Source organism: Talpa europaea (assembly GCF_964194135.1).
Source record: "Talpa europaea genome assembly, chromosome: 4".
In the NCBI taxonomy this organism is placed as follows: domain Eukaryota; kingdom Metazoa; phylum Chordata; class Mammalia; order Eulipotyphla; family Talpidae; genus Talpa; species Talpa europaea.
Genome location: NC_140070.1, coordinates 103,476,257 through 103,501,011, shown reverse-complemented (window position 1 = coordinate 103,501,011; position 24,755 = coordinate 103,476,257). Strand labels below are relative to the sequence as shown.

Below are 24,755 nucleotides of genomic sequence, written 5' to 3'. Positions count from 1 at the left end.
CCTAAGGAGAAAATGTAGTTAGAAGAAAACAAAGCCAAGGACAAAACACTGGAGAATGCCACTATTTAAAAGGCAGATAGAGGAAAAAAGTTTACTAAGTAAATTGAGGAAAAGAAAGATAGAAAAAAAAAAAAACCCACATACAACAGGAGAAAATTGTTGGGATGAATTTCAAGAATAACGGAAATGAAGGGATGAGAGAATTTCAAGAATAATGTTTCACATCAAATCATTAATAGTGATTTTATTTGCTTGTAGATTTTCTAAAACATTATTTTTGAAGTTAAGCAATGAGTTATCGATATTTTTTTTAAAAACTGAACATGAGATGAGGCAGAATGGGCACATAAGAAGAGGCCTCAAGAGTAGGTGCAATATTTGGCAATCAGAAGAATACTGGTTAGCATAATGGTTGGTGTTTGAAAGAATTATCAGAGGGCCTCCCCGGTGGCGCAGTGGTTGAGCGCTGGGTTGCGAAACTGCGCGCGGCCTCTGCGGCGCCGGTTCGATCCCCGGCTGCTCCCCGGCCACCAGAGGAGGGTCCCACATGGCGCGCAGACCTCTCCTGCCGCCCGCTGCTCCCCTCAGCAGTGTACTTCGGTCCTTCTGCCTGCTCTGCTCCCCGCTCTGGCTCTGGTGAATTCTCTCACCCTCCCGCGCTTCTGACTGTACCCAGTGCATGTATAAACAAAAACAAACAAACAAACCAGCAAACAAATAAATAAAGCATGCCTCTATAAAAAAAAAAAAAAAAAAAAAAAAAGAATTATCAGAGCAGAAGAGAGATCACAATAAACAACTAGAGATAAAGAAGCAGGACAACAAAGTAGTAATTGCTTTAAAAACATTAGAAGGAAACATAAATCAAGAGGGTTTTTTTTCAGTTTTGTTTTTTTAAAGAATGGTAGTCTACAACATGCTTATGGCTGAGAGAAAAGTGCCAGTAGAGAAGCAGCAGGTGCAATGTAGGTGAGGGAATAGCCAGAGGCTAGAGGAAAGTGGGGCAGAGAAAGATGGTACAGCAGTAAGGAGTTAAAAACTTTTTAAATGCCACATTCACTTTTGGAGGATGCTAGGGTACCAATATGTTGCCATTACAAATAATTTTAGAATCAGTTTTAGTATGTTAGTACTGAGTGGTCCTTGAATCTATGAAGTCTAAAATTTTCACCTTGCAGAATACAAAAATGAGATCCACGAGGTTAAAGTAACCTACCCAATGTCACAAAATTAGTTAGTGGGCGATAACCCCCAGATATCCTAACGGGCCAGCATTTCTACTGCTATATCAGAACACTCGATTTTTTTCTAAGGCAGAGCATGGAAATTACTTCTAGGTTGGCATCAACCTAATTAATATCATTGTTTCAGGGTGAATCATTAAAGGAACACAATCAATATAAACCCAATGTGATAAAAGCTTAAGCGTTCATGAGGTGCCAATTCACAATAAACTTATTAACATCTTGAAACTCAGAACAAAGTTAAGAAATGGGTGAAAATAATCTAATTTACACATTACTGTGAACACACCAAATCAAATTTATCAACTTAAGAAAAATTCTACTCACCCTAAATCTATCCAGTTTGAACTTAGGTACCAAAGACAAACTGCAGTGCTATATATTTTATAAATCCCTTGTTATCACCCTAAGAGGCAATTATTGATCTGAAAGAAACAGCCTTATATTGAATCCTCAAACAACATTCACAACAGATAGGAATGTTGATGTATGTGGGTTCTCAAATTTAAATATGCCTCAGTCACCAAGTTACATACTAGAAGAGAAATGTGGCTATCATTTTTAGCACTCAAAAAGTATTTAGAATTCATGGCCTCAAAAAAGCAAACTTTAAGGGGCCTCCCTGGTGGCGTAAGGCGTTAAGACGCAACCTATGAAGACATTTGCAGCCACTGCAGCACGAGTTTGATCCCCAGCCAGGGAGATACCCACATAGCACAGCAGACCTCTCCTGACTTGCCCGCTGCTCGCCTCAGCAGTGTACTTTGGTCGATCGCGGGTTCTGTTCCCCACTCTGTCTCTGGTGAATCTTCTCACCTTCCACACCTCTGGCCTGTATGCCAGTTCTTGTATGCACAAATAAATGCATTCTTTTTTTTAAAAAAAGCAAACTTTAAGGTTAATTTCAGTATGCTGTTCACATTAAGGAAATATACTACATATTTCCAGCTATATCTAAGAATATGATTCTCAAGTAGATCCTCTACATTTAAATCACACATGAGAAAAATGTTGAGGTCACTTAAGCTGGGTACTGCCTGTCTCCTCTATCACTACCAGGGTATGAATAATTCCACTTCAGGTAACTTAAAAACAGATCAATGTTTAAGCACTATGTCCTAGAATTTGCACTCACATCTACATAGCAGATCACCTAAAAAGAGATTGGTGGTTATTCCTAACATGAAATATAATGATCAACCAAAGAGAAGACTAAGAGTATAACTTAAAACTCAATGGCTTTAGTGAGAATAAAGAGGGCCTTTTATCTTGTATAAGATGTGGACAATGCTAAAAGAGACTCTAATTAAAAGTGCAAAAAAATTAAAAGTGCAAAACCTTAAGTCACCAATTTTTTATATATTTTCTTTCAGGTTAATTCAGACTACAAAGCCTATACTTGTTAAAATAAATTTAGCTTGCACTGCTAATCTTACCCTGCTTAAAGTTTATCACAACGCCCCTCTGCATTCTGGTATTTCATTTTCTCCTTTTTTCAGATCTATCATCCATTTTATCCTTTAGGGAACCAACATCTTCAGAAAGCAGCTCCTTTCATGTAGATCCTCTTGCTACATGCTACATATTGCTCCCTCATTTACTCTCATAACAAAACAAAGTATTTCCAAGCACCAGTCACCTGCCAAACATTTTTCTCTATATAGCTGTGAAATTCCCAATTACTGGAGCAATGAGAATCTCTAATTTTGGCCCAGGAATATCCAAAAGTAGTGATTCTCATTTAGGTGAGAGGAACAGAATCTGCTGGAAAATTTTTCAAAAAAAAAAAAATATATATATATATTGTCATATATGACAAACTAGCTATAGACTACATTCCCCACAACTTTGTACTCTGTTGTTTCCTCATTCCTCTTCCTGAGCACCACTGCTCTAAGAACTTAGCTACTGATTAGGTATACATGGGCTATGTCAAAACAATGATTTAAAACAATGCTAATCTGACAACATAATCAGATGCCCCTTGTTTTCAGACAGTTAAGAATTCCTGGACCAATATATTTATGGACCATTTAGTTTTCTGGATCAAGTGAGAGAGAACTGTTGTTGGAGAAAAGAGTGAAGAAAGGGTCCTGTACCAAATCAAGAGAAAGACACCCCTTCAAAGAGACAAGCATCGAGAGTGTCCCCAAATTAAATTATACAATATTTACATATTATATTGTGGATATATAATAAAAAGATCACTCTAACCTTTTCCCTATTCATAATTTACCCTGTGCTGCTTTCATACCTTACTATCAATATTTTAGAGAACTGTTTAAAACCAATCATGAAAGTTCTAGGCAACTTAAGACTCTTGATAGGTAAGAAGCTATAAAAGCCCAGGCAAAATGCTCAGGCTCTCTTTGCACTCCACAAAAATATTTATCTACACTATGCATAACATTTTTGTTAATTAAAAATATATTCAGTTGTTTAACAAAAGTTGTCCTTTTTTCTTGTTTATGTAGGTCATTTTTATTACTTAAGATCTAAAAAGCAATATATTCATATAATTAAAAAATAAATATAAAAGGTATATAATGTGAAGTCTCATTCCCTCTCTGCTTTCTATCTTTCCAGTTCCCACCATGTTTATTAATTTGTTATATTTCAAGTTTTCCTAATGCAAATTAATGCTAATTGAAGCACACTGTCATCTTCCCAGGCCATTTTTGTTGAGGGTAGCTCAACAAAGGGGCTGAGCTAAAAGAGACTGGGGAGTGCAAGCACCTGGTCTGTATGTCTTTCACTGACTTTCTCAATGTTCTCAAAGGGCAAAAAACTACATCTCACCTTAACATAAATCACATTCCCAAGCCAGGATCCATTCTGGTTGGGGTTCTAAGGTCTCCATCTGGCCTATGTGAAGAAGACCAAGCGCCTCCATGAGAAGATAAGGCCTGGGCCACCACTTCCATAGTGAATTGGATGCAACAGTCCCTACTTGAACTCTCAAGTGGAGTCCTTCTTAATGAAAGAACATTAAAGTCCAGAGAATGTTCCTCCTTTTTCTAGTGTTTAATGCTATGTGTATGTGTAACAGATTTTTATCTTTGAGTGGTTTTGGGTCTACAGAAAATTAGTTAGATGTTAAAGAGAATTCCCACCAGTTCTTTCCCCTGCTCATATTTACATTCTATGGATTTTGACAAATGTATAACATGATCACCACTTTAATAACAAGGAAGATAGTTTCACTATCCTAAAAATTCCCTGCTTCAACCATTCATCCCTTCCTACAAATCCCTGACAATGACTATTTTTACATATTGTCTCTATAGTTTTTCTGACTTTTCTATAATGTTATAGTAGGAATAATATGGCATGTAGTTATTTTTCAGACTCGCTTCTTTCATTAAACAATATGCATGTGAAGTTTAGCCATATCTTTTAGAGTTCATTTCTTTGTATGACCAAATAATATGTTGTAAGGATTGCCACAGTTTGCTTACCAGTTCACCTTTTGAAAGACATCTCAGCTGCTTCCCACTTTTTAAAATTACAAATAAAATGGACATATGTGTTCTTGTGCTGTTCATAGTGGGGTGCTTAACCCCTTGTGCCACCAGGGAGGCCCAGAATATATTTTAAAACATAATACAAGGTGTATTAATGGCTTTTTATGAATGGTATTCTGAGCTTAATGCTGACCTGAAAAAAAGAGAACTGATTTATAATGTGGGAGTGGCATCTTCAGGGGAAATGAGTAGAAACAAGGAGAGGAAAGTTGTATAGCCTGAAATGTATTAAACTTTAAGAAAGGAAGTTTCAAAAGCTTACCAAAAGATAAGAGAGAAAGTATGTTCTGACAGCTGCAGTCTCCAGAAGAAACTTCAATGGAAAATAAAACAATTGCAGTGTCTGAAAGAATTAGTGTCTCACAGATAGCACCCACATTGAAGCAGTGAGAGCAGATGACTAAGAATCACAGAGTGGGACAGAAACCATGGACCCTCCTCTTTCTTGTGCTCCTCCCTACCTACTCAGACCCTTCCAGGTCCAGCTCACCCTCCTCCACAGAACCACTTCTCCTATCCTGACTCACACTGACAATGCCTCTTCCAAATTCTGTGTATTTGTTAATTACCTGTAACTTCTTCACCTTTCCAATTCAACTCTAGACTCTGAAACTTCATGTCACACATATCTTGGGGGGTCCCCAGAGAAATAAACAAACGTGTGTTGAGTCAAAGAATCCAACTAGAAGTCAGTATTTTTAGAAAAAAATAAGGTTAGTATAAAGAATACAGAATCTGAGCATGTACTGTAAGTTGTATTAGTATCCAAATCAATCCAAATCAATTGTGAAGCAAGTAGAATCAATAGGCATATCAACTAAAATTGCAAAAATAGCACAGTACCTGCAGGAGACTTTCTATGGCATGAAAGCCTCGAATTAAATTCAGAGCTCCACATAAAAGACTAAGGATAAAAGCCACTATTCCTGACAGACTGGCTGGTTCCAGTCGCTGGTGAGCTGGAAAATAAAAGAAAAGGTTAGAAATGATTATCAATAACTCACATTACTACCTAAATGTATACAAGATGAAATTCACAGCTCAATTTAAATGGGAACAAATACAGATTAATCTTGATAAAATTATTTAATAACGTTAGTAAAAATATTTTTAATGCAAAATGTCTGACTACATGACAGCCTCATTCCCCTGACTTCAAGTTAAATTAACTTTTTTTCTCTACATTTTTAACAAAGACATCTAATGTGCATTTGGGGTATATAGTGCTAAGGAGTGCTCACATCGAGCAGTAACTCATGTAGGAAAAAACCTTATTGCCTAAATATGTCTACCATTTGCAAGTAGCTGCAAATATTTGCAAAGGTGACTTTGCTTGGAAATTCATTGTATAATCCTTATTTTTTCTGAAAATGCTTAGAAAACATTTTTAAGCATACACATAGTTTGCTTTTCAGCAAAGCTCTTCCTTATTTGGGTTCCAGAGCTATATATACCACAGGAAATGAGAAAGTTCATATGTAATCACCATTCTGAACTCCACAATAGAACGCAGCTATGAAGTTCCTGATCTCTGATGACCATTTGAAAGTAAAAATGATAAAATGTCAGTTTATGAAATGACCAGTTTATCGTCACAAACACATTCCCTTACCTGTTAGGGCTTCGGCAGCAAAAGACATTTAGTTACACAATAATTTCCCTCCATTATCCTCTTATACTTAATAGAATTAACAAGAGTCTAAATGAAAACACAAAACTAAATATACAATCATCTATTCCTCAAAAAGGAGACAGAGGGAAACAGAAGGAGACAGGGACAACAAAACTACATTTAGATCATTTTATTTAAATCTCTTAAGTATAAAATCCCTAACAATGAAGCTAATGAGGTGGAACATTAATATAAGGGTTTAAATTACTGCAACTTATATTTAGTCATTACAGCAAAAAGGTTTCCCTAAATAATTCATATAAATACAAAAAAGTATTTGTTTCTTAAGTTCAGCAGAAAATGTTACAGGGTAACAGTTTCTTAAATTTCTTCTATGCCTAAGCTGTCTGCGTGTTCTCTCAATTTCCTTGAGATTTTGATATGAAAACAAAAATTAAACATCTTTGTAAAGTATTAATACCAAGTTTTATCTCAGTAGAGAAAAAAAAATCTTACAATTTAAAAATGTATGCAATAGTTCTACCAATTAGTCATGTTTTGCATCCCACCTGCATCCCTCCCCACTTCTTTCCAGCAGTAGGGGAGAACTGGTGTCTAATAAAAAAATCCTTGGGTCTCTCTGGTGGCACAATGGGTTAAGACGCAGCCTATGAAGCTATCTGCAGCCACTGCAGCATGAGTTCAATCCCCTGCCAGGAAGATGACCCACATGGCACAGCAGACCTCTCCTATCTCGCCCACTGCTCCTCAAAGAAGTGTATTACAGTACATCTGCCTGTTCTGTTCCCTACTCTGTCTCTGGTGAATCCTCTCACCGCCCCCCCCCCCCAGGCTTGTTCCAGTTCCTGTATAAATATTTTTTAAAAACCCTTAATATGGGCATCAAGTATAAAATCATCTGACAACTGTATAGATTACATAAATCACACTTCTAAAGTATACCAAAAAAGTCTACCCTGCCCTAAATTCCAAATAATATACTGTAAGATAACTAAGTCCTTAGGTTTTTATGGTCAAGTAAGATATGGCCATTCTTGAATGGAAAGATATTGCCATTGAAATGGGTTGATCAATATCTGTCTAAGAAAATCAATAACGTGTCTAATGAAGTCTCTAACACTTGCCTCTTGACCTTGAAGACCCTCTCTATAATGATAGCATACCACCTACAAGTCATCTAAAAATGACCAGAAGAAGTATTTGTAAAGGCATGAAAGCAAACAAAAAGCTTCATTTTACAAGGACAAGGCATGCATTATGCTGAAGGACAAGCTGAAGTCATGCCAAATCACTGTGGGAAAAAAATTCTTAAGTGGAACTTCCCTTACTCCCGCCCCACCTCTTTCCCAGGGCCTGTGGGAATGATTACCAAGAGAAAACTCCATTTATGCACAATATGAGGGCGACACTCCTTAAGGACAATGTCTTGTTTAACTGAACAAGGTATTCAATCTACTTGAATTCATTAAGTTATGTTATTTTTTATTGCAGTAAAAACAGATTTTAGATCAATTATTATCTACGAATGTCTCCTTCATACTCCAATTTGGCACCATGATCGATGCTACCTGGTATACAGTAGATGTGATACAATAACTAATGTCTAAAAAATAATTTTGCTTAATTCAAAGCATGCCACCTGCTCAGTTTTTGTTTTTGCTATTATTGTCTTCTGCTATAATAGCTTTTCTTTAGTCTCCTTAAGCCCAATAATGGCATTTTCATGACAAAATTAAATTTTTTGAAAATATACCTATGATTAATGAAGATTTTACAAAAGGGCCTAGAAAAGTGAAAGTGGATCCCTTGGAACCAAAGAGCCGTTTGGTTAATTAACATATTTATTCAGCAAATATTTTTTAGCACAATTCTGTATAAGATACTATGCTTTAGAAGATACAAAATATGAATTACACAATCTACCCTCAAAGCACTTTCAGTCTTTTAAAAAGAATATGGACACATTAAGCATATAAAAGTAACAAGCTTCCTAAACTCAAAGACTTAAAGAATTCTGAAGAGGGAAAATAGGGAGAAGCAGGTGACACAGAAGTAAGAGAGTCAAGGAAGATCTTTAAGAGGTAAATAAAATTCAGACAGGTACAAATAAGAAAGAACATGCAGAGAAAAGAATGAGCATGGGGATGGAAGAAACAAATACATCAACAACAACTACTATTACTTCCTATTAACAGTGGTGGCTCTCAATGATCAGGCAGTTTGCCAGGCACCAAATGTTTTATACACACGATCTCCTTCTAAAAGCCCAATACAGTGGGCACTATAATAATCCTGGCTTTTTTCACACCAAAAACTAAGGCTTAGGGAGATTAAATAATTTGCCAAATAAGTACCTGGGATTTAAATCCAGGTAGCCTGGGCCTCCCTGATGGTGTAAGGGGTTAAGTTTCAGCACTATGAAGCAATCTGCAGCCACAGCAGTACAAATTCGATACCCGGCCAGGGAGCTACCCACATGGCGCAGCAGACCTCTCTTGTCTCACCCACTGCTCCCCTCAGCAGTGTATTTCAATGGATCTGCCTGTTCTGCTCCCCACTCTGTCTCTGATAAATCCTCTCACCCTCCTGCACCTCTGGCCTACACCCCAGCTCTTGCATGAATAAATAAATATATTTTTTTAAATAAACAAACAAATCCAGGTAGCCTGACTATTCTCTTAACCAATTTGCTACTGGGCATTGTTAGTGATTTTATTTGGCTGAAAAGGATGTTTACAAAGGGAAAGAGGAAATAAGGTCAGAAAGGGAGGCTGAAGCAAATTAGTAGATAATCTGAAACACAAGGCTGAAAATTATGGGCAAATCAGACAGTGGGAGAACATTAAAGAGCAAGAGAATAATAGATTAATATTCTTTAAGCATAGCCTTACTCATATGACCAGGCTAGAAAGATATAAAAAGTAGGGAGAGGGCCTCCCTGGTGGTGCAAGGTGTGAAGACGCAGCACTATGAAGCTATCTCCAGCCACTGCAGCCCAACTTCGATCCCCAGCCATGGAGGTGACCCACACGGCACAGCAGACCTCTCCTGCCTTGCCTGATACTCCCCTCAACAGTGTATTTCAGTCCGTCTGCCTGTTCTGCTCCCCACTCTGTCTCTGGTGAATCCTCACCGCCCCCCCCCACCCCCATCTCTGGCCTGCGCCCTGGCTCTTGTATATATAAATAAATCAATTTTTTAAAAATAGGTAGGGAGAAATATTATCACAATGCCTTCTCACTAGGTACAAGTCATCCTATTTATCCTTCAAAATGAGATAGTACATGAGGTAGAAGTAACTACTCTGTATCTGGAATTTCTCATCTGTAAATTGAGGTTAAATAATTTGCTCTAAGTCATACAGCTAGTAAGTGCCATCTTCACAATTAGCACTTGGGTATGTTTCACTGCAAAATCCAGGCTCTTTTACAATTCTACATTAAGGAGTTCATGAGGAAGTCACAGCAAAAGACTGACTGAAATAAGGATAGTGACAGTAGAAATAGAAAAGAATGAGGTGAGAGACAGTATAGAAGTTAAAATTATTACCCTTGGAAACTAATTGGATATGGGAAATAAAGGGGGAAAAAAATAAAAGAAAATGCCAAGGTTTTAAATGTGAGTGACTGGAAAGGTAAGAGTGCTACCAGAAGACCCACTGGGGGGAAAAAAACAACTAAGTTTGACTGAAAATGGGAACATTTTAAACATATCACACTTGAAGTAATGGTGAGGAATGTTTAACAAGCAATTGAAGAATGGAAGAGCAGTAGAACTGGTGAGACAGATGGAGTCTGCATCTGGAGCATTTGATGATGATTACTAAAATTATGAGATTACCAAGGGAAAAAATGAGTCAAGGACAAACCCTTGATAACTATTACCTTTACAAGGAAGAGGCAACAGGGAAAGACACTGAAGAACCAAAGGAAGTAAAAGCCACAGAAGCCTAAAAAATGAGACTATCAAGAAAGACATAGCTAACAGTGCCAACAGATAGGTCAAAGACAATCTGAACTGAAAAGGAAAAAAAAAATGTTTATTATGTTTATTGACTACATGAATGCTGATCCTTTATAACCCAGTTTCAGAAATATGGTTGAACGTAAAATCCAGACTGATATCTCCAGTAACTAAGATGTAACTAAGGGATAGTCAAACTGAAGAGATGTACAGGGCAAGGTATGAGGGAAAGGCATGGAGTTTCCTTGTCTTCTCCAGACATTCCGTTTCTCGCCAAATCTCCATATGTTCACCAACCCGAAAGCTCTATGAAGTATCTCCTTTTGGGTTTTTTTGGAGATTTCAGCTTGGCTATCCCTCAGTTACATCTTTTGTAATAAATCAGTGATCTGCATGCTGCTCCAACAAATTAGCTGAACTTTACCAGGAATCCTGGGAACCCTTGATTAATGCAAGTTAATCACAACTGACAGTGTGGGCTTGCAACTGGCATCTAAAGTATAGGACATCTGATGTGATATATATGGTACATATACACAATGGAATATTACTCAGCAATCAAAAAAGATAAACTCATGCAATTTGCAGCAACATGGATGGCACTGGAAGGAATCATGCTCAGCGAAATAAGCCAGAAAGAAAAAGAAAAATACCGGATGGTCTCACTCATAGCAGGAATTTAGAAAACCTAAATAAGGGAGCAGGAAAAGATTGCAATAAAGTAAAAATTAAAATCTACAGGCAACTATAGACCAGAGACACACTACAGTGGGAGGCGGGGGAGGAGAAGAGGGATTAGAGTCAGAAAAAGGGTGTGGGAATTGTATGGGGAATATAACCAAAATGAAAGTGTAAACATTATGCAAAAATGAAAAATGATGTAAGAATTATATAAAATAATTAAAAAAAAGTAGAGGACAGTCTTGAAAGCGTGAGCCTTTATTCTGTGGAATCTAACACTGGCTCTAGTATATTGTGTCAGAATTCAGTTGAATTCTCTGTCAACTTGCTGGTATCCAAGAACTGCTAGTTGATGTGGGGAAGTTTCCATACATACCCACTTTGGAATTTTGCTACAGGAATCTCTGTGTAGTTGGTGTCACAAAGGATTGAGAAATAATTATTTTCTCCTTTATTGGGGTGGAGAAAGAGATTTTAATGTACTTGGTGGTGGGAAAAATTCAGTGAAGAAGAAACTGAAGAGACAAGAGGGAAAACTAATTGATGAAGTATTAAGTCAGTCACAGTAAAGATTTTAAAAAATGGTAACATTCTAAAACTCAAACTTCATCATAACAACACAGTCCCTATAGGTACAGTCATATAAAGATGTCCTAAGTATATGGAGAAACATGTTTTGGAACATAAAATATTTCAGGTTAATCCTATCTAAATGAGCATAACTTAATACTGATTTATGACTGAATGAAACTAATTGTATGGTACAAAACACATTATTCTTTCTACCAGTGAGGTTCTTTCTTACCACCACTTCCTGCTAAAAGCCTGCTTGTCCTTCAAGATCCAAAGGCCTGAAAGTGAAACTTAGTTTTTAACCTCTTTAGAACTTGTATCACATTTTACCTTATATATTACTAACTTGGCTTATATTTCCTTTTCCCAATTTGAAAGCAGATAAATATACTATTTTTAATAAAATGTCCCCCAATATTTTGCACAGATCTTTGGAAGAAAAAAAGCAATAAACACCTGTTAGACTATAAGAGGAGTGTGGAGGGCAGGGGAGAAGGGGAGAGAGAATTGATTTTCCTTGTGGGGCACCAGAGTAGTGTTTTCAGGCATATGACAAATTGTCCAGAAAATTATATAGGTGAAAAAAGGCAAAGTGACCAATTATTTATCCATAACTGCCTTTCTTAGGATCTAATTCATAGAAATAGCAAATAACTCACTTGCAAGAGTACCTTTCATAAGCAAATCCACTTATGCAAAGTCCATATTCTTAACTACCTCCCCTCCATGATGTTTTCATACTCATGGCCACTATTAACCTGCTTGAATGAACTCAGGCCAAGTATCAGATTATCAGATGACTAAGGACAGCTCCTAAGTACCAGAGCCCACTGAAATTGCTCAAAGTGGACAATCCTAAACCTGTGTACCCTGCCTCTCCTCTTCCTTCCTGGAGAAATCATAATAAAAGCTGCTGTCCACATTTCCTCCCATTTCTTTGCCTCCTGACCAACATTGCTGCTCCCCCATGTGGTCCCTGGTAGTATGATGTGCTCCCTTCTTTTGGAAATGGCAGTCATTCCCTAATCTGTTGGCCTTGCCATATGTGAATAATAATAAAACCTATCTTTTAAAATAGAGTGTGGCTTATACAAATGTATTCGTTTGTCAAAACCATACAGCAAAGTACATGAATATTTCCCTTAAAAAAGAAATCAAGTGAATGAGTGGGGAATAAGTATAAATGAAACAAAAATCACAAAATAATGATATAGTTATTGCAGTTGGGTGACTGGTTCATAAGGGCTAATTACACTATTCTGTTTACTTTGTATATGTATATCCATTAAAAAAAGTTTAAAAAATACGACAAAAAAGGTAAAGGTGGGACACAGTATTGAACACACTGACCTTGTGATGAACAGCATGGTATCTGTAAACTTCAGAACACAGTAACATGTAGGAAAAACATTCATGCCAGATTACAGGGAGATGGGTAAAAAGGTTAAAAAGAAAAAAGCAAAGAAATAAAAAATAAGATATAATAGAGAAAAAGACTGGAAAAATTATGTCTATCAAATAGCTATTAAAGAGATTCCAAAATAAATAATTTTATCTAGAAAAACAAAACAAGAAAACATACCAAAACTCAGGAACAATGGAAAACATTACACAGATTTAGTCTGAATTAAAACAAATTTGAAGTTATTATTAAAATGGCTTACATGTGAATTTGTTCAAGAACCTCCATTTCTTAAAACTTTTCTTTCTCTTTCTTGAAAAAAAAAAAAAATCCCACATTCTCTCATTTTCCAAGTGCCTGCTCTAAGGTGATACAAGATACCACTGTAGTCTACAGGTCAGAATGATGACTTATGGAGTCAAGTAATATCATGGAAGTTTCTAATTGAGTCTGCCTCATGCTGGGTCAAGTGAGACCCCAAATCTGAATTAAGATTGTTGCATGAGGTGGGCCTCCCCGGTGGCGCAGCGGTTGAGCAGAACCTCCATTTCTTAAAACTTTTCTTTCTCTTTCTTGAAAAAAAAAAAAAAATCCCACATTCTCTCATTTTCCAAGTGCCTGCTCTAAGGTGATACAAGATACCACTGTAGTCTACAGGTCAGAATGATGACTTATGGAGTCAAGTAATATCATGGAAGTTTCTAATTGAGTCTGCCTCATGCTGGGTCAAGTGAGACCCCAAATCTGAATTAAGATTGTTGCATGAGGTGGGCCTCCCCGGTGGCGCAGCGGTTGAGCGCTGGGTTGTGAAGCTGCCCGCGGCCTCGGCGGCGCCGGTTCGATCCCCGGCTGCTCCCCGGCCACCGGAGGAGGGTCCCACATGGTGCGCAGACCTCTCCTGCCGCCCGCTGCTCCCCTCAGCAGTGTGCTTCGGTCCTTCTGCCTGTTCTGCTCCCCACTCTGGCTCTGGTGAATTCTCTCACCCTCCCGCGCTTCTGACTGTACCCAGTGCATGTATAAACAAAAACAAGCAAGCAAATAAATAAATAAATAAAAACATGCCTCTATTAAAAAAAAAAAAAAAGATTTAAAAAAAATATAAAAAAAAAAAAAGATTGTTGCATGAGGATGATCGAGAGGTGACCTGAGGACAGGGAGAGGGCTGACCGAAACGTTTAAGAAAACTCACATACACCAGGGAGGAAAACCACTCAGGAGGGACACCCCAAACTTGCTTTGTCCTTGGTAGTCTCCTCAATCATTACCTAGCAACAGAGGCCCACTAGGGCAGACATGTTCAATAAGCTCAAGGCCTCACATATGCAGTGTATGCATGAGCTCATGTACATAGCATGCGAGGCAAGGCTGTTTTGGCTTTTTCTGACTTATGAAAAAACGCAAATGTCTTTGTTCATGATTCCTATATAACCATGCTGAGAAAAACAGAGAATCACTGCTTCTTGCTCACAGCAGTCCCCCGTGTCCGATTTCCTTCACCATCGCATCCCAGGTCCAGGACTCACTAGAAGTCCACAAAGATTTCCTCCTGGATTCAGAATATGGGTTAACAAACAGACATTCTTAGCAAATTAACTATCAGACATATGGAATTTAACCACTAGAGAAGGAAAGGACAGCAGAGGTCTTGTAGTATACCCAACTCAAACATCATCGAAATATTAATCCCTAGGATAACTACCTGTGACCATCTAAGGCTTAAAAGATGCATGGATAGTGATTCCAAATAAATACCCATTTAATTCTTCAAGTCTCCAAAATGGGTACATCTTAGAGGAGGATGGCAGATTACTATAGACCCCAATTGCACATTCTTTTCCAGATGCAGTCTCCTTATGGAACAAATCAAGTCCATGACATGTATGTACTAATTTGCTAGCACCTTTTTCTCTATCCTAATAGAAAATCAGAAGCACCTGCTCTTAACTAATAGCGACATCAGTGCATTACCCTGGTGACACAGGTGATACCAGTGCAATGCCAGATATTAGTCTATCGCAGGTTTTGGCAAACTAACGACCCACAGGCCAAATCCAACAATCCAACCCATCATTTATTGTTGTAAGTAAAGTTTTACTGCAACTCAGGCTCACATATCCTTTAATATACTGTCTATAGTTTAGCATCAGAGTTGACTAGTTGCAACGGAGATCATATAAACTGTAAAAACCTAAAACAGTCACCATCTGACCCTTTACAGTAAAAGTTTGCAGAGACTTTACAGAAAAAGTTTGCAGATTTGCAGAGCCTTTACAAAAAAAGTTTGCAGAGCCTTGGCCTATAAAGACTTAACACACCATAGAACATTATACTGATCTACTTTATTGATGACCTCATGTTGATAGGATTTGAAGGTCATCACAAGTCATCTAACTTGTGATGTTTGTCATACATGTTTGTCAGATAATGAAAAATAATTACAATATTATAGGATCCTATTGCTCCAGTCAAGTTTTTGGTGGTTAAAAGACTAAAGTAAAGATCATGTTGAAGCACCTTGCAACCCATACACTAAGAAAAGATACAATATTCAATATGCTTTTCTAGATTTGAAAAGCAACAGATTTGGGTATGCTATGCCAACATATTTACTGGATAACAATGGTTGAGGAATAACAATTACTGAATAACAAAAGGATAGTCTACATGACAGTGTACTTTGTCAGTCAACCTATGACTTGTGGATCTAGTGTCACTCAAAATATCTGTGGCAGAATGATTATTTTGAGCCAGTAGAAAACCCAGATAAATGAGGCTCCAAGGGGTTCTAAAGCAAAGATAAGGCCCTTAATCAAAAACCTGTTCATTTTGGGGACTAGTTCCTGGTCTGCTTGTAGGTCATGGCAGAACCTAATGACCTTACTGTGAAATATCTGGCATATTTTAGGCTATAAAACTCAAAGCCACCACAAAAACAAAGAAAGAGGTATAATAAGGAACAGGATATATATTTTTTAAACATCAACACCAAAGAAGGTACAAAAGAGAAAAATGACAAAAGCCAGAAGAGACAAAAAAGAAAATCACAGCCAAGATAGATTTAATTCCACTATATCAAACCACATTAAATGTAAATGATCTAAACACGTAAATAAAAAGGCAGATACTGTCAAACTGATTTTTTTAAAAAAGACCTAACTATAAGATATCTAAAAGGAACCATTTTAAATAAAGACACAAAGAGGCTAAAAGAATAAGGATGGAAAAAGAGACACCATTCCAACACTAATTTTAAAAAAAGAAAATGCAATGATTATGCTAATAGATTACAGAGTTAATAAGGAAGGTAATTTCAAAGTGATAACAAAACACTTTTAAATATATACCACTTAATGACAAGTTTTAAAATACATGAAATAAAAACTGATAGGCCAACTAGGAAAAAGATATAAATTCCCTAGTCAGAGATATCAATAACCTTTTCTCAATAATTAATAGGGGTAGACAAAAAGAGCTTATAAAAAAAGATTATAATACTATCAGTTAACTTGATCTAAATGACATTAGATCACCCAACAGTAGAATACACATTCTTTGCAAAAGAAACAGAAAATTGACTAAGATAGACCATATCCTTGGAGAATAAAACAAGTCTCAATAAATTTAAAAAGCTTAAGACAATACAAAATTGGTATCTAGCTGCAATGGAATTAAATTAGAAATGAACAACTGGAAAGTACCTAGAAAATCTCTAGTTAAACTTCCTAACAAATTTCTAAATAACCCATGAATCACAAAGAAAAGCAAAATTAAGAAGCATTTTGAACAGAATTAAAGTGAAAAATAGTATGTTAAAATTTATGAGATGTAGATCAAGCAATATTTAGTGGAAAACTGTACAGTACTATCTATATTAGAAAGGATGTTATCAAATTAATGACCTCAACTTCTACCTTACGAAGAGAAAAAGAACAGCAAATTAAGCCCAAAATAAACAGAAGGAAGCAAAAAAAGGTCAGAAAAATAAAAAACAAAAATTTAAAAAATCAATAAAAGCAAAAGTTGATTATTTAAGAATATCAATACAAATGATAAATTCTAATAAGAGCATTCGGACAAAAATTGTCAGAAATGAGAATGGTATAAACATTAAAGGGATAACACAATCCAAAATTAAAAAACTTACAGTGGGCAGATTCCTTAAAAGAAACAAACTATTAAAAATCACTCATGAGAAACTGATGACCTGAATAATCTTACATCCATCAAAGAATTTTATTTGCAGTTTAAAAACCTTCCCACAAAGGAAACTAGAGGCTCAAAAGACTTCATGGAACTAAACATTTAAAGAAGAAATGAAAATTCAACAGACATATTTCCCAATATTGAAGAAGGAACACCTCCTAATTTCTTCTTTCAGTTTTATCCTGACAGCAAGATCAGACAAAAACATTTTGAAAAAGGAAAACTAGAAGCCAATTTCCTCACGAACACATATATAAAATATCTTAATACTTCAGCAAGTTAGATATGAAGATACATAAGGGATAACATTACAGAAACACAAGGTTGATTAAACATCTGAAAAGCAACCAATGTTATTTTCCATATAAAAAATTATACATTGCAATAAATGCAGACCAAGCATTTGAAAGAACACAACTTCCATTCCTGATAAAAACTACTCAATAAATTAGAATATAAACAAATCTTCTCAACCTCATAAAGTTTTACATAATCCCCAAGTTAACATATTTAACTGTGAAAGACTAAATGCTTTCCCTCCTGAGATCAGGATCAGGAACAAAACAAGGACATCCACTCTTGTCACTTCATTCTTTCAGGTGTTTTTGGTAAGGACAGAATTCTACATTATCCTTTACATATCATTGCCTTCTGGTTTCCATGGTTTCTATGAGATCTTGTATATGTGTTTATTTCTAATGGTTTCCACTCATATAGTTTAATCTATTCAGGTGCTTGGTTATGTATATTTGTTTCCCAAGTATTATATTTTAAATATATTAGTTATAAGTTGTAGCTTATGAGAATATATCTTCCAGGTAAGCTATCTGTTTGCTTCTGCCAGGATCTCTTGAGCATAATACTATGGCATAAGCTCAATGCAATTCTAGAGACCAAAGTGACTCAAAACTAAGCCGCAATAAATTCATGTCTATTCCATTCCTAAGGGCAGACATCTAAGCTATCCCTCCCAAAAAGGGTTACTCGTGAGGTTCATCACCATGGTGGACCCTGCTCTCTAATCCCTGCCTCCTTTGTCTTGAGTTACTTAAACTATTCTCTCCAGAATTGGTAAAAGCCCCATAAAGTAGATCCAAATATTAAGTTCATCTCCCTGGGCCTCCATCCAGTAATTCATAATAATCTTGTTTGATCTCCAAAAACTTCAGGAAGATTGTATTTTAGATTAAATTCTATATCAGGGGCCTCCCTGGTGGTGCAAGGGGTTAAGCACCACACTATGAAGCAATCCACTGCCTCTAAAGCACGAGTTCAATCCTCGGCCGGCCAGAGGGAAACCAACATGGCCCAGCAGCCTCTCCTGACTCTCCCACTGCTCCCCTCAGGAGCGTATTTCAGTCAGTCTGCCTGTTCTGTTCCCCACTCTGTCTCTGGTGAATCCTCTCACCCCACCCTCCCACCCCCCACATTTCTGGCCTGTACCCCAGCTCTTGTATGCATAAATAAATCTTTAAAAAAATATAAATTGTGTCAGACCTCTGTATCCTACACAATATATACAATATATGTATTTGGTTAGCTAGCATTTTGCTGAATACAAAACTGATATTTATAGTGATATTGGTTATAGTTTTCTTAACATGTGATGTCCTTATCTGGTTTTGGTGTAAGGATCTCCTATCTGGATGCAGCCTCAAAGAATGAGTTGGAAAGTGTTCTCCTCTTGTATTTTTGTTAACAATGTGTAAAGAACTGGTTAATTCTTTAACTGTTTGGTAAAGCATTTGAACCTTGGATTTTCTTTGTAAGTGAGTTTTATTAATTCAATTTCCATACTTGTTACAGTTCTATTCATATTATCTTTTTTTTTATGAGTCAGTTTCAGTAGTTTGTGTCTTTCTGGGAATTTATTTCTAATTAACTGTCATACAGTTGTTCATAATGCTCCTTTAAAATCCTTTTTAATTCTGTAAGATAATTAGAAGTGTCCCTACTTCATTTACTTCATTTCTGATTCTAACAGTTTCTCTCCCCCCCCCCCCTTTTTTTTTTTTTAACATGGTCAATTTATCTAACCACTTGTCAAGTTTGTTAATCTTTTCAAAGAACCAGCTTTTGGTTTCAATGATTTTTCTATTTCCTTTATTTCTATTCTAGCCTTTTCTATTTCCTTCTTTCTTCCTGCTTTAGGTTTCATTAAAATTTCTTTTTCTTCTTCTTTAATATAGGTATTTATGGCTATAAATTTTCCACTAAGCCCAGTTTAGGTACATTTCATAAACTTTGATATGTTGTCTTTTTTCAATATTCTTAAAGTACAAATTCCCCTTCTGCTTTATTCTTTGACCCATTCAATATTTAGGAGTCTATTTAACTTTCCCATATTTGTGAGTCTCCAAATTTCTTCCTGTTATGAATTTCTAATTTTATTCCATTGGGGTTGTAGAACTTACTTAGTATTATTTCTGTCCTTTTAAATGTATGAAGTGGTTTCTTTTTTAAGCTTATAAACAACAGAAGTTTATTTCTCACAGTTCTTACTTGCTTGTTCATTTGTTTTCTGACTTGTTGAATTATTTTAGTGAAGTCTATTTCACCATTTCTTCCATAGTTTGTATTTTATCAAACCAAAAGTGAAGAACTGTGTTCAGTCCTGAGTGCCACTAAAACATACAGAGCTTCCAGGATGGGGTGTGTTTCAGGATATCATAGATATTTTATTGAGATCAATCAAACTAACAGGATAGAAAGCATGGCAGAGTTGCTAACTTCAACGTTCTAACATGCTATACTGGTACAACTGAAGAGGTCACAGAATTTAGACAAACTGGAAGCCATTATATAGAACAGATATTAACTCAAAGTATAAGAAAAAAAAATTTTAAGCAAAGAATGCAGCAATGGCATATACTACCTTTTAAAATAATTAGGTTTCCAGTTTTAAGTAGTTTTCAACATGAGGATCATGGTATTCCTTGTTTGGGCGGGGAGGTTTTGATAGATGATCATATTTTCTGTGCTAGTCAAAATCTCTGGTCTTCAATGTAATCATTTTGACATAATGCAAAGAACTTTATATGCCTATAAACATATACTACAGATAAACTATTACTCATTTCTAGAAAAACACTTCACAAAGAAACTTTAAATGTTTCCCTAGCAAGAGTTCCTCTAAGACTGTTGTTTAAAAGTATTTTCCTGGTTAGCTATGTATCTGGTAAATTACTATATAAACCACTGGAGGATGGGATTACTTTGAACATCTACATTCTCTCATGTACATGCTTTACAAAATCAGAATAAAGTAATTCATTCTCAAGAGTTCATGTCTTACAAAATATTTTTAAATGAAATATCGAGATCCAGAACTCACCAGAAGAAATCTTACCAGCACCTTTATAGTCAACAGAAAATGCAGATTTGACTCCATTGGTTGACCCCAGTTCACACATGGAAATTTGGTAAGGGGGCCTCAGCTTGATTTCTGTCTGCATGTCAGACAGATTTATCTTTGTTGAAAGAGACCTGGGATTATTATATCGCTGCTTGGTCCTCTGAATGAAGTTATCTATGTAAAATAAAAAATACATTTCCTTGCAGTCATTTGTTAAGTAAATCATTTGAGAGTGTGATGTTTATGGACAGTAAATTTTATAAATAGCTTAATTTGTTATCCAAAACTATTCAATTTGTCATGGAATGTTCTAATGTTATTTGTGTTTAATGGCTAATATATCATGGAGTCATTAGCTTTTTCACTCTAGAAATTAATCATTGTAAATAAATTAAGAATTTAACACTACATGACTGTGAGAATATTACTACTATTATATCTACTTGAAGGAATTACAAAAACAAACTCTAATTTTAAGTCTTAATTTTTATAAGGATTCATATTTCATAAAATATTGTCAGTATTTACCAGTTATAATTATGTCAGAACACACAGTGTAAATTGCATGTTCTTATAGACCTGTTTTCTTATTTATTGCTTACACCATCAAAATGTTTTAAAGAATAATTTAGTGAAATCAATAAAAATATTTCTAAATATCTTCCTATTTTATTTTCATTATTTACAACTTGATTTTACTTTCTTTTTCTCCTACATCAACTGTCAAGCAATGCCTACAGGCCAAATTTAGCCTGCTGTTTTTTTTAAAATAAGGTTTCATTATAACTATATCCATTAATGTACTGCTATGGCTGCACTCAAGCTTCCATAGCAAGACTGAGTACCTGCGACAGAAACCACAGGGTCCTTAAAGCCTAAAATATATACTATCTAGTCCTTTCTAGAAAATGTTTACCAACCTCTGTTCTACATAAGCAGACTTTAAAAGACTATCACATAAGCAAAACTCTGAATTTCTGGCTTGTAAGTTTATCATTGAGGAACTATCCTCCAGGATTAATTTTTTGGGCCAATAATTACAATTCCCACCACAGCTCCAATACAACTTTTCCTAATAAACATCTAAATGAAGATGATGCCATAATTTATAGACCATTTGTTAAACTATTCTATCAAAATCAAGATAGCAGAATTTTTGAGTTTCACCCCTGACCCCCAGTATTAGATGATGGAAACAGGATAATGAAAACGAAAAAAAAAAAAATCAGGCCCTTACCAAATTCAATGAAACAGTATGGTCTGACAGCAGTATTTGTCTTCGTCATGTTATAAGTAGTAATGAACTCCTTCTGAAGCTCATCCAGGAAAGAGAAGGCCAGAACATTTGGGTAATTTTCAGTGCACAACATCATGTAGCTCACTCCCAGAGAGCTAATAAAACTACAGTGTAAAAAACATTGGTTTAAAAATTTCAAATTAAATCAAGGTAATTCGTTGCTTCACAAGGCTGGTTCTATATACCATAAACTGCTGCTACAGTGGCAATGACGATATTAACATTTATTATATATTCCAGCAAAAAATTTTAAAGGGACCATAATACTATTTTCATTTGCAATTTAAAAACAACAGCCTAGAGACTGAATGAACCTACAAGGGGACACACAACTATGGTTTGAACATTTCAGTTATCAGTCAGGGGTAGAAAGCAAGACAAAGAATATTCAAATAAATATATAAGGTTGACAGATAGCATAAGGTCTAATCCTTCAACCTAGTAGAAATGAATCCTATTTCAATCAAGAACTCTATAGAATATTTCAATAAAAGATGTAGACAATCTCCCCCCAAAAGATATCCAAACAACACAAAAGTTAGCACCAAATTTCAAGATGGTTAGACCTCTTGAGGTCATTCATTGATTCAGAGCAAATCCTCTACATGGTAATGAAATAAAAGCTGTGAATGTTTCTGATAAAAGAAGGCCAAGGACAATTAAATGCAATAACTAACTCTAATGTGGATCCTGTACGAGGATGGGAAGGTGGATGTGGGGGAAGGAATGCTATAGCATCCCTGTCCACATAGGACACTCCTGAGTCAACTGACAAAATGACAGAAACAAAAAACAGGCAGAAATGTGGTATAAATATTAAATTTACTTGAACTAATAACAGTACTATAGTTTAGTAAGAGATTGTCCCTAACCTTAGAAAACATAACTTGAAGTCATTAGGAATAAAGGGACATGGTATTTGTTATTTATAAGTTTCTCTCAAATGGCTAAAAATAAATCAGATAGGTAGATAAAATGATAAAGCAAATGGGATAAAATGTTAGGGTGAATTGGGGAATAAACGTAATTTGTATTTTTCGTATTTATAAAACTTCTGTAAGTTTGAAATTATTTCTGAGTAGCAAGTTAAAAATTAAAAACAAAATCTTCTGCTTAAGTACCGAAACATTTAAATTATGTCCTAATGCGGGGAAAACTTTCTAGAACACAGTATATACCTCTCTAATAAGGAGAGCACAAGACACAGGTTTACCCTTTCAGATCCTTTCATAGTACTGTGAACATAGCTGACTGAGATAAAAGACAGAGCATAGAGGCCACTTCCTGTGCCATACACTGCAACCTATCATAACAATCCTTACTGCCAAGTGCTGATAAATATTGGCATTCCCCTCCTCGCATTTCTTCTCAAGTAATATATAGTACTTATTTTAAATTTTTAGGATATATTCATATAATTCAAATTTTAAAAGAATGAAAAATGAAAGGAAATACTATACTTAAACTGCCTTATCCCCACCTCCACCCACAGGTAGCCAATTCTCTATCCCTCAAGTAATTCATATTATTTTATTAATTTCTTATGTATCATTTCAGTGAGTTTTTCTTGAAAGACTATCCTTGTCTGGCAAACAATGTAAGACTCGCACCTATCAACTACACTTTCTTTTTTTTTTTTGGTTTTGGTTTTTTTTTTTTTAATAGAGGCATGTTTTATTTATTTATTTGTTTGTTTGTTTTGTTTATACAAGCACTGGGTACAGTCAGAAGCAAGGGAGGGTGAGAGAATTCACCAGAGTCAGAGCGGGCAGCAGAGCAGGCAGAGGGACCGAAGTACACTGCTGAGGGGAGCAGCGGGCGGCAGGAGAGGTCTGCATGCCATGTGGACGGACCCTCCTCCAGTGGCCGGGGAGCAGCCGGGGATCGAACCAGCGCCACAGAGGCCGCCGGCAGCTTCGCAACCCAGCGCTCAACTGCTGCGCCACCGGGGAAGCCCCTATCAACTACACTTTAATACATGGGATATACCACTGGTAAAATTGTGTTGTCTTACTTAATGCTCCTGGAATTCCTTTCTGAAGTCATACTTAATACACAGTCATTTGATACCACATTTTCCAAACTGCAAGGAACAACTCTATTAGTAAGCTGTAAAATTAACTTAGAGAATTACATAGAGCATTTTCTTAAAAACTCAAGTTAGTTAGGATCCTATTTATATGTAGATAGCATTTACAAACTAAAAATGCTCCTTTTCTTATGGATCAAATACGTTTACTCATAATACTGCATTTTTCTACAAAATAATTAAATTTAACTCTCAACTAAATTAAGAGTCAAGGTACATTTTTCCCAAGTAATTTTCTATTTCCAAAAAAATCTTCACTGTCATCAAAATTCTTTGACCTGTCATTAATATTCAAAAATACCCTGCAGTGGGCCTCCCTGGTGGAGCAAGGGGTTAAGCACTGCACTATGAGGTGATCCAGGAGCCACTGCAGCACGAGTTAGATCCCCAGCCGGCCAGGGAGCAACCCACATGGCGCAGCAGACCTCTCCTAACTTGCCCACTGCTCCCCTCAGCAGTGTACTTCAGTCAATCTGCCTGTTCTGTTCCCCACTGTGTCTCTGGTGAATCCTCTCACTGCCCGCATCTCTGGCCTGTACCCCGGCTCTTGTATGCATAAATAAGTAAATCTTTGAAAAAAAAAATACCCTGCATTAACTTGAATAGGGGGAGAAACACAATTGGTGATTGGCTTTCATATATTTGGAAGTCCCAAGTGGCCAGCTAGGAGTTATTTCATTATCCTCCAATAACATGACTTTAGTTTTGGGACTCAATTTTTGGTGTTATGACAGGCTTTTACTAGATTTTCCTATTACTAATAGAGTGAACCAGACACCTTCCTGACAGTT

The 24,755-nt window shown here is 36.1% G+C and overlaps 1 protein-coding gene across 7 annotated transcripts in view; it reads right to left on the bottom strand.

The window, feature by feature from the left end:
* Positions 1 to 24,755, bottom strand: part of SEC22A (SEC22 homolog A, vesicle trafficking protein) — a gene marked incomplete at both ends in the record, with an annotated part of 43,566 nt that overhangs the window by 8,850 nt on the left and 9,961 nt on the right. For 3 of the 7 annotated variants that reach the window (XM_084231796.1, XM_084231801.1, XM_084231799.1), the window contains 3 exons: positions 5,612 to 5,727; positions 20,558 to 20,752; positions 21,816 to 21,979. In XM_084231796.1, the coding sequence (XP_084087922.1) occupies positions 5,612 to 5,727; positions 20,558 to 20,752; positions 21,816 to 21,979 (475 nt within the window). Of the gene's footprint in view, positions 1 to 5,606; positions 5,728 to 20,557; positions 20,753 to 21,815; positions 21,980 to 24,755 lie in introns of all 7 variants that reach the window. The other 4 variants (XM_084231798.1, XM_084231797.1, XM_084231800.1 and 1 more) reach the window with 4 other exon arrangements.